This window comes from Nannospalax galili, unplaced genomic scaffold, assembly GCF_000622305.1.
Source record: "Nannospalax galili isolate Female #2095 unplaced genomic scaffold, S.galili_v1.0 scaffold1431, whole genome shotgun sequence".
Classification (NCBI taxonomy): domain Eukaryota; kingdom Metazoa; phylum Chordata; class Mammalia; order Rodentia; family Spalacidae; genus Nannospalax; species Nannospalax galili.
This window is the reverse complement of record NW_008329675.1, coordinates 393,625-406,902: the sequence shown is the minus strand read 5'-3', so window position 1 is coordinate 406,902 and position 13,278 is coordinate 393,625. Positions and strand designations below refer to the sequence as shown.

At 42.2% G+C, this 13,278-nt stretch overlaps 1 protein-coding gene across 1 annotated transcript in view; it reads left to right on the top strand.

The window, feature by feature from the left end:
- Positions 1–10,946, top strand: part of LOC103740568 (zinc finger protein 345-like) — a 21,045-nt gene extending 10,099 nt beyond the window's left edge. Inside the window, 3 exon segments of the mRNA XM_029567515.1 lie at positions 5,843–5,952; positions 6,749–8,829; positions 8,831–10,946. Of these exon segments, the coding sequence (XP_029423375.1) occupies positions 5,843–5,952; positions 6,749–8,829; positions 8,831–8,939 (2,300 nt within the window). The 3' untranslated portion in view covers positions 8,940–10,946.
- Positions 10,947–13,278: the final 2,332 nt, after the last annotated feature.

Here is a 13,278-nt window from a genome sequence, read left to right as displayed (position 1 = left end):
GGACAGCTGGAGCTACAGGGAGACCCTGTCTCAAAAAGACCAAAAAATAATTAATAATAATAATAATAATAAAATTTTTTTAAAAAAGGTAGGCGAGAACCAACTCCATAAAGTTGTCCTATGGCTTCCACACATTCACAGGATTAACAAGTCACTCCCTAACATATGCACGCATACAAACACACACACAACAGAAAACACGTATTTTAAGGAAAATAAAAGCTAAGCAAAAAAGAAAGGAATGTGAAAGAGGAAGAGTAAATACCAAGAGGAAAGAAATAAAGAAAGAAAGCCATGAATTGGAGAAGCATTTTATCTATCCTCTAATACTGAAAATTATCAACAGGATTTGAGGGTTATAGGGTTGTAGCTGCAGTCTGATATAATTCCTCTGTCCTCACCTTGATAGTTTGTGCCTTATGTTGGTTGACTGTTGGCACATCAAGGTAATGTTGTCAGCAATGGGTACCATTAAATTTACAACTTACATGTTGGTATACAAGGATCCAGTACTGAATATCTGCTCTGTAATTTGTGGGCTACTGGCTCCAATAGGCACAAATTTTTTTCACAAAAGGAATGCAAAGTCCAATCTAAAGGATGTGCTGTGAGTGTCAGGTTGTGGCAGACCAACAGGAAATAGGACTCTGGCCTGTGGCTTTCAGAGTTTTCAGAAACCAACAGTAGTAAACAACAGTGTGTTAAAGAGCACACTGTGAGCATGGAGTGGTGGTACATGCCTTTAATCCCAGCACTCGGGAAGCATAGGCAGGCAGATCTCTTTGAGTGGTAGGCCAGCCTGGTCTACATAGTGAATTCCAGACCAGCTGGGGCTACAGGGAGACCCTATCTCAAAAAGACCCCCTCCCAAAAAAAAGAGAGCAGACTATGAAGATCCACAGACTAATTAGATGGGAACTCAGAGATGTCAGTCCATTGTGCAGCTAACCACATAGAGATAAAAGGTCTGAAGGGAAGGAATTTGCTCATTCAGCATTCAGTCTTCCCATCCTCTGACTGATCCACAAGCAGTGATGCTCATCTCATCAAAGAAGGTGCAACCACCAAGGCCTCCATAGTTCAAGCTCCCTAACTCTTAATTTTCTCAGTGTTTTCACATCTGACCCCATTGGTCTCCATGGCTGCCTAGTGGCTATCACCCACACCAAAACCCTCAGTGTGTCCACAGCCTCCTAGGCTTTCCACTATTCCGTTTTCATTTCTAAGGAGTAGAGGGTGTGTGGAAACTGTTCTGCATGATTTGTGGATAAAGACGACCAATTTTGCCAGGTGTGGTGGTGTACGCTTTTAGTCCCAGCATTCAGGAGGCAGAGCCAGACAGATCTCTTTGAGTTTGAGGCCAACCTGGTCTACACAGTGAGTTCCAGGCCAGCTAGGGCTACAGGGAGACCCTGTCTGAAAAAGACTAAAAAACAGACAACCAATCTCCAAAACTAGTGTGTCATACAAAATCACTACACAACTGAACACTGGAAAGAACCAGAGGTTAGGTTTAGGATGCAGTTCTGTTGACAGAGTAACTGAGCACAAAGCCCTGGGTTTGATCCTCAGCATAACATAAAACCAGGTATAAGTACTGCACACTTGAAATCCAACCATTCAGGAGGTAGAGGCAGGAAGATCAGACAGTTAAGGTTAAAGTGGACTACTGAATTTGACACCATCTTGCACCTTCCCAAACCTAAAATAGAAACAGGTATATTTCCTGTAGCCATGAATGTAAGTTTACTGGCAGCAGGCCACTGGAATTCTATGTGCTTTCAACAATACTGCAACTCACAACGATCCACCTGCCTCTGTCTCCTGAGTGCTGGGACTAAAGGTGTGCGCTGCCACATCCGGCTTTTTTTTTTTTTCTTTAAGACAGTGTCTTTAATCCCAGCACTGGGGAGGCAGAGGCAGAGGCAGGTGGATCTCTTTGAGTTTAAGGCCAGCCTGGTCTTCATAGTGAGTTCCAGGACAGCTGGGGCTACAGGGAGATCCTGTCTCAAAAAGACCAAAAAAAGCACGCCCGCCTTTAATCCCAGCACTTGGGAGGCAGAGGCAGGCGGATCTTTGTGAGTTCAAGGCCAACCTGGTCTACATAATGAGTTCAGGTCAGCTGGGACTACAGGGAGACCCTGTCTCAAAAAGACAAAAAAAAAAAAAAAAAAAAAAAAAAGAAAAAAAAGACAGTGTCTCATGTAGTCCAGGATAGCTTCAAAGTCACTGTAGCTGACGATAGTGTTGAAATATTCATGCTCCTGCCTCCACTTTCTCAGTGCTAGTATTAAAGACTTGAACCACTGTACCTGGTTTTATGTAGTACTTCAGATTGAAATCAAAGCTTTCTGAGTAACAGGGACTTTATTGACTGAGCTTCTTCCTTAGTTCCAAACATCTTTTCTATATATTAATACTGGAAATGGTTAGGAGAAAATCAGGAAATCAGTATCATTTCAAATAGCCTTAAAAAAGAAAAAAGAAGGGGCTGGAGAGATGGCTCAGGGGTTAGGAGTGTGTACTGCTCTTGCTGAGGATTTGAGTTCAGTTCCCAGCCACACTGGGTGGCTCACAACCACTTGAAACACCAGCTTCAGGAGGATATGAAGCCTTTGGCCACTATAGGTACCTGCACTCATGCACACATACCCCTACACTGACACACACATATATACATAATTAAAAATAATTAAAAAAAAAGAACAACCTCCCCCCCCTCAAACTAAGCCACTTAGGAAAATTTCTAATTAGGTGAAAGCATTCTATAGTTAAAACTATACATGCTAGGTATGGTGTTGGCATGCCTTTAAATCCCACCACTCTGGAGGCAGAGGCAGGCATATTTCTGAGTTTGAGGCTAGCCTAGTATATAGTGAGTTCCAGACCAGCTAGGGCTACAAAGTGAGACCCTGTCTCAAAAAACAGGCAGACAAAAACCAAAGACCCCCTCCCTCCCAAACCAAACCAACAAAGAACAAAATAGAAAACAAAAAACTCTAATAAAATAATTGAAGATGCCAGGCGCACGCCTTTAATCTCAGTACTTGGGAGGTAGAGGCAGGTGGATATCTGTGAGTTTGAGGCCAGCCTGGTCTACACAGGGAGCTCCAGGCCAGTTGGGGCTACAAGGAGACCCTGTCTCAAAAAAAAAAAAAAGACCAAAAAACAAAACAATTGAAGACAGAATAGTTAAAAACCAGACAAGTTTATGGATTAATGCAATTAATATAGCCAAGTATCTTATTCAGGAAAGCCATGTACATATTTCATGCAATCCCCTGGAAATTTGAACATACTCTTCAGAAATGGGTAAACAAGAAAAAGTCATGCAATCAAAACAACACCAACTTGTCAGAGAAATGGTATAAAAGCTTATTCTGGGGACTAGAAAGATGGCGCCACTAGAAAGATGGCTGCTCTCGTAGAGGATCTAGGTTTGGTTCCTGGCATCCACATGGTAGCTCACAACTATCAGAAACTCCATTTCTAGGGATCTGGTGCCCTTTTCTGGCTTCTGTGAGCATTGTACCCATGTGCACTTATCTATATACAGTCAAAACACTCATAACACATAAAAATTGATAATAATTTAAAAAGTAATTCTGGGCCGGGTGTGGTGGCGCACACCTTTAATCCCAGAACTTGGGAGGCAGAGGCAGGTGGATCTCTGTGAGTTCGAGGCCAGCCTGGTCTGCATAGTGAGTTCTAGGTCAGCTGGAGCTACAGGGAGACCCTGTCTCAAAAAGATAAAAAAAAATTTCTGGAAATATCTGCGTGCCTGCTACAGACCTTTATTAATAAAAATACCAAGGTTCTCTCAGAAACATTGACATATACCCATGGGTTGTGTTCTAGTTTGCTTTTTTTTGCTGTGACAAAACTGAACAAAACCACCTTCAGGAGGAAAGGTTTATTTCACCTTGTAACACCCAGGTCACAATCTATCAATAAGGGAAATCAGGGGCAGGAACTCAATGTAGTACCTGAAGCAGAGACCACAGAGGCTGATTGCCACTTAGGCTCCCTGAACAAGTCAGCTGTATGCTATCTTTTGCATACAGCTCAGGCCCACCTGCCTATGAATGGAAATTTCCTCACTGTTCTAGACCCTCCTATGCCAGTTAATCCAGAAAAATACTTTACAGATATTTATCGTTTTTTCTTTTAAACTCTTAACTGTGGGGCTGGAGAGATTGCCCAGTGGTTAAGAGCACTTGTTGCTCTTCCAGAGGATCTGGTATTAGTTCCTAGCTTTTACATGGTGGGCACTCCAGTTCCAGGGGATCTGATGCCCTCTTTTAGCCTCTATGGACATTGTGTGCACAGGTGCATTTAAATAGATGCAGGCAAAACATTCATACACAGAAAACACATCCACAAAACCTGTAAATGTAAAAGTGCAAGAAGGAACCAGAATGAAAAGGTATCCTTTGGGCCAGAGAAAAAAACTTCTTTAATAGCTACACATTCAACATGGTAGTAATATTCAGAATATGTGAGTAAGAAATGCTTACATACTCTGCATTGGTGATGATGTTGAATTTTCCAGCCACTTTGGAGTTTTTTAGAAATGAAAAATTATCTACTACATGATGAAGCTGTTCTGCCCCTGGCCATACTCATAATGGAATTAACGTAAGGATACCTACAGGACCATGTTTAACGAAGCATCATTTACGATCACCCAAATATGGTCTCATGCTTCATATCCATCATTGGATTCATCAATGAACATGAGGTTTATTTAGAAATATTGTATTATTAAGCCCTAAAGAAGAATCAGATTATGGTGTTTGTAGAAATATGAACAGAAGTGCATCTTCTCATGGTCAGAGAAACAATCAAAATGAGAACTACCATGTTTTGTCTCATGTGCTTAATATAGATTTAAAGTCAAAGTCAAGAATGTTCAAAGTTGGGGCTTGAGAGATGTCTCTGCAGTTAAGAGTTTCTTTTCCAGAAGACCTGGATTTGATTTCCACCACCCCACATGGCAGCTAACAGCTGTTCTTAACTCCAGTTCCAGGGGATCTGACTCCCTGGCCTCCATGGACATTGATTGACATGGGTATACTTACATACATGCAGGCAAAACACTCATGCACATTAAAAATAAATAAGAATGTTCAAAGCTTAAAGTTCCAAGTAGTGAATAATATGTGTAAAACATAAGATGGATTAAAGAGTATGGGAAACTCATGGTGAGGTACACAAATGGAAATGTACAAGAACCCTTCCCTATTCTGTTAGGAGAGAGAGATTAATGATTCTGGCATGCTAAATGTAACTGATGAAAATGTTCCTATTTCACATGTGGAACTGGTGTGGTATAGAGTGATATTTTATGTATAGTTAGAGAAGTGGAACAGGAGGAAGGTAGCAGGTAAAAATTACCATGTAGAAACCTACTGCTCAAATATAGGAGAGAGACTTTACCTCCACTTGTTTAACAGAGTGAAATAAGGCCATAAACAGACATGCCATAGCTCTACATTTTATATAGTAGTGTATTTGTTAATTTTTATTTTCATTTTTTGAGACAGGGTCTCCCTGTAACCCCAGCTGCCCTGGCACTCACTACGTAGACCAGGTGGCCTTGATCTCACAGAAATCTACCTGCCTCTGCCTCCTGAGTGCTGGGACTGAAGGTGTGTACCACCACTCCCGCCTAGTATAATTTGTTATATGTAGTCATGGCAGTCTGAGGTGTATGCACTTAACATAGGCCAACATTATTTTACAACTTACATTGAGGATTAGGAGGCACACTTTTAGATTTGTATTGGAAAAAAATATTTAAATGTGATTATAAAAAGTAATATTTATAATGTCATTTCAGATGTTCATAAGGTGACACCCATGACAGAGGCTATCTGGAAAAATGACAAGAGACATTGGTGGCAGTTTGGAATCACCAGTGACAAGACATCCAATGAAGAGATTGGTGAAGTAAGTAAAACGTTTAAAAAGCTGTTAACATGTTTCAAATCCGAGCATAGGATGTAGACACTTCTGGAATGTTTTTCTCAAGAACTTAACTGAGGATTGAGGAGATGGGTTAGTCAGCAACATGCCTGATATGCAGGCATGAAGACATGAGTTTGGATCCTTAGCACCCCTGTATAACACTAGCCATTTTAGCATGTACCTGTTTTCCAGTAGTTAAAAGGTAGATCAGGATCCCTGATGAGCCATTCTATCCACATTGGCAAGGTTGGGGTTCAGTGAGATGTGGAGTGATTGAGGAAATCATACCTAAATAATACTAGAAAGTACATATCAAGAAAAGCCTCATGGCTAGGTATGCTGGCACACACCTTTAATTCTAGCACTTGGAGGGGCAGAGGCAGGCATACCTTAGTGAGTTTGAGGCTATCCTGGTCTACATAGTGAGTTCCAGACCAGCTGGGGCTATAAGGAGACCCTGTTTCAAAAAAACAAAAAAAAAAAAAAAAAAAAGAAAAGCCTCATAACTATAGAAATATAACCAAGGGATTGGAGAGATGGTTCAGTGGTTAAGAGCACTGGCTGCTCTTGCAGTGGACCAGGGTTTGATTCCCAGCATCCACGTGAAGGCTAACAACAGTCTGTAACTCTTTCCAGGGGATATGACACCCTTTTCTGATCTCTGTGGGGATTGCACAACACAGGTGCACTGACATGCATGCAGACAGTACACTCATACCCATATAATAATAAATAAAATAACTTAAAAAAGAAATATAACCAATTACTTTATCTACAGGCAGACCTAAAAGTGCAACAGAATATCCAACAGAGACAGTCGTTTGAAGGTATGGAATGTACGAAGACATTTTACCAGAAGTCACAGCAGAGCAGGAATCAGATGTCTCACACATACGATAGGGAGATATCGTATGAACGTAAAGAATGCTGGAATACTTTCTCCTTCAAGTCACAACCCATTGTACATCAGGCAAGTCATACAGGTGTGAAGCCATATGAATATACAGGTGGGGACCTTTTCTACTATGATTCACAACTCTCTCAAAATCAGACTACTTGTACAGATGAAAATACCCAAGAATGTATGAAATGTGGGAAACTTTTCTACAGTCAGTCAAATATTGGCGAACATCAGAAAACACCTACAGGTGTTCCTACAGGTGGGAAGCCATATCAATGTACAGAATGCAAAAAAGCTCTCTCCTGCAAGTCAAACTTAATTCAACACCATATAATTCAAAAAGGTGTGATGCCCTATCAGTGTAAACAGTGCAAAGCATTTTTCCATAGCAAGCCCGAGCTGACTATGCATCAGCGAACTCATACAGTGGAGAAGCCCTATAAATGTCCACAATGTGGGAAAGCCTTCTGCAGCAAGTATGACCTCACTGTGCATCAGAGAACTCACACAGGGGAGAAGCCCTATCAGTGTGAAGAGTGTGGGAAAGCCTTCTGCAGCAAGTCTTACCTCTATGTGCATCAAAGATCTCATAGAGGGGAGAAGCCCTACAGTTGTAAACAATGTGGAAAAGCCTTCTACCAAGTGTCTGCTCTCAGGGTGCATCAAAGAACTCATACAGGGGAAAAGCCCTATCAATGTACAGAATGTGGAAAAGCCTTCTGCCGTAAGTCTGACCTCACTGTGCATCAAAGAACTCATACAGGGGAGAAGCCCTATGTATGTAAAGAGTGTGGAAAAACTTTCTCTAGCAAGTCTCCACTCTCTGTGCATAAAAGAACTCATACAGGAGAGAAGCCCCACGAATGCAAACTGTGTGGAAAAGCCTTCCGCCAAATGTATGCTCTCAAGGTGCACCAAAGAACTCATACAGGGGAGAAGCCCTATAAGTGTAAACAGTGTGGAGAAGCCTTCTCCAGCAATTTTAGGCTTGCTGTGCATCAAAGGAGTCATGCAAGTGAGCAGGCCTATGAATGTAAACAATGTGCAAAGGCCATCTCCAGCATGTTGGAGCTCACTGTGCATCAGGGAAGTAATGTAGTGGAGAACTCCTATCAATGTTCAGAATGTGGGAATGCTTTCAACTTCAAGTTAAACCTTAATATGTTTCAGAGAGCTCACACATGGGAGAAGCCCTATCTATGTACAAAATGTGGGAAAGCCTTTTGTAGTATGTTTGAGCTTGCTATGCATCATAGAATTCATATAGGGGAGAAACCCTATGAATGTCAAGAGTGTGGGAAAACCTTCAGCTGCAAGTCCGAGCTTACTATGCATCAAAGAACTCATACAGGGGAGAAGCCCTATGAATGTAAGCAGTGTGGGAAAGCTTTCTGCCGCAAGTCTGACCTCACTGTGCATCAAAGAACTCATACAGGGGAGAAGCCCTATGAATGTAAAGAGTGTGGAAAAGCCTTCTCTAGCAAGTCTCCACTCTCTGTGCATCAGAGAACACACACAGGTGAGAAACCCTATGAATGTAAACTGTGTGGAAAAGCCTTCTGCCAAATGTCTACTCTCAGCAAGCATCAAAGAACACATACAGGGGAGAGACCTTATGAATGTAAACAGTGTGGAAAAACATTCTCTAGGAAGTGTCACCTTACTGTGCATCAAAGAACTCATACAGGTGAGAAACCCTATAAATGTAAACTGTGTGGAAGAGCTTTCTGCCAAATGTCTGCTCTCACATTGCATCATAGAACCCACACAGGGGAGAAGCCCTATCAATGCACAGAGTGTGGAAAAGCCTTCGGTCGCAAGTCAGATCTCACTATACATCAAAGGACTCATACAGGGGAGAAGCCCTATGAATGTAAACAGTCTGGTCAAACCTTCCCCAGCAACTCTGATCTCACTGCACATCTGAGAATTCATTCAGATGAGAAGCCGTATGAATGTGAACTGTGGAAAATTCTTCTGCAAAATGTCTGCTCTCAGGGTGAATCAACAAACTAATACAAGTGAGATAACTGTCAAAGCAGAGTCCGGGAAGGCCTTCTGCAGTTAGCACCTCCTGATGCACCAAACATCATTAAAGTCAGAAACCATATGAATATACAGAATACATAGAGCTCAACAAGTCTGAGCTCACTGCATCAAAGACTTCATACAGGTGACAAACCCTAAGAATGTCAACAGTGTGGACATTCAGGTGAAAAACTCCATGATTTTCAACAGTTTGGAGGCGCCTTCTACAAAATGTCTGCTTTCCCACAGAAGCCATACCACAATATAACAGAATATGATAAAGTTTTCTTTCCAAGTATAAATTCAGTGAGCACCAGGTAACCCATAGAGTTAGAAGCTGTATGAATGAACAGAATGTTGGAAATGTTTCTGCTCTAAGAACTCAACATCAGGGAACTCAAACATGAGAATTCTCACAATTGTAAGCAGTGCAGGAAATCCTACATTTAATTTCTTCTCAGTATACGCGAGACACATGAGAACTCACACTGGTGAGAAGACCTTTGGTTCTCAAAAGCAGTGAAAATCCTGCAAGTCTGCATTCACAGTTCATGAGAAAACTTGCAGTTGAAACTCCCTATAAATATAAACAGTGCTGAAAAGTCTACTACTACCAGGCCCACTTCACTCAACATCAGAGAGCTCATAAAAGTGTGAAGTCCTTTGAATGTATAGAATGTGGTTTAAAAAGGAAAACACTTTGTCATGTTTTGTTGCACATCAGAGTTCACATATAGTTGAAAAGTCCTATCAATGTGCAGAATATAAGAAATCTTTCTCTTGTAAGTCAGATCTCAATTGATAACAGATAACTAGAGTCTGGGTTTGGGGGGCCAGGGATAGAGGGTTGAGAGGAGACAGGAGATTAAAGAAAATTTGTGGAGCTGCTGGCATATGTAACATGTTTGATTTTCTCTGGACAAGTTTCAGAAGCCACTTGGCAGGTAGCCAGTGTGAGAACACATATCCTTGGTCCTAGGAATGTCTTATAGGAAAACATATGAAGGTAGCTTCTTGTCAAAATTGTTGATAAAGCACATTACATCAATATTGTAATTTTTTGAGGTGTCAGACACTTTGTTCCAAATCATTGTGCTGTGGATGTCTAGTGTTAGCCATTTTGGACATGTTGTATATCCATATCAAGGCCATGTTGTTTGGATGTCAACAGGCCCACACAGCCTTGATTTCCTTCATTCCGCCTCTTTTACTCAAGAGGTGTTTATTGGAATGGGTCACTCATTGGACCCATAGTCCATAGCAACAATACAGGGAACAACTTCTCAATAAACAGGCTATACCTCCTAAGCTTAGGATGTTCCACTTTAGGGTAGTAGAGGTACTGTCTCATCACTGTTCTGTCTTGAATTAATTGGTAGATTGTTTGTACCTCATTATTTACTCATCAGGCAGCTGTTACATTTGTTTTCATTTTCTGGAATATATTCATAGCACTTGATGTGTAACCCAGCACAAGTTCCTTCTTGAGCAGCTGTCAGCAAATGTAAGGCCTTTCTATTTTGTAACACGATTTTCATCCACCAGAAATGCCATAGCCTTATGAGTCTGGTTGAGTGCATGTACAGTGTGCTCTGCTAGAGCATTTTTCTCTATTTTTACATCTATGGTCCCTCACACAGGCAAAAATACTGCTAGGGTTATTTCCTAGAAGTATTAACCACTGTGGGAAGATCTTTGCATTCTGAGAGGATGTAGGCTACTTTTTTTTAAATCCTGTGTTAGGATGGTGGATACTAGTGGCTTTTCTCCTGTATGATACCATACAGTCTTTCCCAGGACTTGGGTAAGAGATTGCCCGTGTATTACTGTGACTAGCAGGTGCTAAATGAACCATATTGCTGCCACTAAAGCATCTTACAGAACCATGTCAGGGTGACCCAGAGCCCAGAGTCAATGGTGAAAGTACTTGGCCTCTTAAAAAAATTTTGGGGTTGGGGATTTAGCTCAGTGGCCCTGGGTTTGGTTCTCAGCTCCGAAAAAAAAATTGAAAATATATTAGCATTGTTTTCTTTAAGAAGTAATGTGGCCGGGTGTGGTGATGCACACCTTTAATCCCAGCACTTGAGAGATAGTGAATCTCTGAGTTCAAGGCCAGCCTGGTCTATATAGTACCAGGTCAGCTGGGGCTACAGAGAGACCATGTCTCAAAAAAGAAAAAAAAAAAAAAGTAATGTGGTTACATTGAAAAACTTTGTATAGTGTGGAGAATTTGTTGGCCACTTTTTCACGTAGGTTGGTCTTAGTCTTGTATATACTGGTCTTGACTGGTCCATTGGAAATGGGCCCCTGATGGCTGGGGGTGATGGGGGGTGGTGGTTAAGCCTTTGTCTCAGACCAAGACATTATTAAAAGCGTGCCATTTTTTTTTTTTTTCATTTCTCCTCAGTGACCCTGTATGCTCATCAGAGATTTAGTCTCTTACGGGATGAGGTATCTGTCCCTACATACAATTTATACTTTAATAGACCATTATATCTCTTTGTGTAACCCCTTTTGCCTAGGGGCGTTGTGGCTTATGTAACCCTCATTCAGTGTCCATCTGGGTACCCCAAGTTTGAACTTGGGTGCCTGTAAAATGTGACCCTTGGTTGCTTTCCAGAGTATAGGACTGGCCATATATCACATAGATGTGTCAAGACCTTATCAATGCCTTTTGGTTAGCCTCAGGAGTAAGCCTACAGGAGACATACAGCCATGTCAGCAGTGGTAAGGGCATAAGCACAGCCTTCAGACAGCGGAAGGGGCTTATGTAATCACCTCGTCATGTCTTTGGGTGTTTCTCCCCTTCTGATCTGACCAGTCATCATTGCTGGTCACTGTTGCTTGGGGAATTCTGGGCAGATGCCAGGTATTGTCAGCAGGCATTCCACATCTCTTCTGGAGAGAGGCCTCATTGGCATTTACCTTTGTTTTGTTCCTGTTTCATGTGTGCCCAAAGTTGGTGCATCCATACACTGTGTACAAGTGACCTTTGCAGTCCCCAAACACACTTATGTCTCAGCTTCAATTCTCTGGGCTCAGCAAAAGTTTATGATCTGCCACATGGTAAACTATTGTACTTTTCCTACACGCCACATCAGAAGTCTTCCTACATGGGGTAGTCTCATAAGGACCAGTATTCTACCTCCAAACCCTGTAGGTGTCATGTGAGTATCCACAGAGTAAACCCCCTGTATTCCACCCAATTGTAATAGATATGAAGGGGAAAGGGGGATTCATGGTTATTAGCCATACAACTCTTAATTGAACTCCCTGGCTTCCTTGACCAAACTCTGTGTCCAGATAATATCAATGAATAGCTGGAGTATGGTTACTGTCCATGTGGCCTCTAGAACTCTGCTAGTACCATCAGTGTACCAGGTGTCAGGGGTGTAGTAGTCCCTTCTCAATAAGGACTTGGTTCCACAGGCTCCATCTCATGAAGACCCAAATCTGACATTACAGATTCTCTGGGTCCTAGGGCACCTTGTAACTCAGCTGTTAGGTGACAACTTCTAGTGTTCCCTTGTGGGGTAGGTAGGCTCTTCACTTGTCAAAGTAGGGATTTGGTCCACCTTTGACTGGATAACTAAGACCATACTCATTTGGCATTGTATGCAGTCCTCACTAGAACTTTGCCACGATTGTGCCCCTCAAGAGTGTGTCTTGGCAGGCTTTTAAAAAGTTTAAGAGCCGGGTGTGGTGGCGCATGCCTTTAATCCCAGCACTTGGGAGGCAGAGGCAGGCAGATCTCTGTGAGTTTGAGGCCAGCCTGGTTTACATAGTTCCAGGACAGCTGGGGCTACAAAGGAGACCCTGTCTCAAAAAGACCCCCCCCCCAAAAAAAAGTTTAAGCCGGGCGTGGTGGTGCACACCTTTAATCACAGCACTCAGGAGGTAGAGGCAGGTGGATCTCTGAGTTCAAGGCCAGCCTGGTCTACATAGTGAGTTCCAGAACAGCCGGAGCTACAGGGAGCAGGGAGACCCTGTCTCAAAAAGACCAAAAAAAAGTGCATATGAATGTTTTGCCTGCATGTGTGTAAGTGCACCAGTGTTGTGCAGTGCCTGAGGAGGTCAGAAGAAGGCGTCAGTTCCTCTGGAACTGGAGTTACAGTGGGTGTTAGCTGCCATGTGGGTGCTGGGAATCAAACCTGGGTCCTCTGCAAGAGCAGTCAGTGCTCTTAACTGCTGAGCCATCTCTCCAGCTCTCTTGGCAGGCTTTTTATTAGGAAGTTCAGTTTATAAAATTCATACAAAGCTCACATGATTAATGCTTAAGCAGTGCAAAACAGGAATTTCGTTATTGCATTGGTTAGGAGATGGATAAACTTACTTCAAGGCTGAAAATGAAGGACAAACTCCCTTAGTTTGTGCTTAGA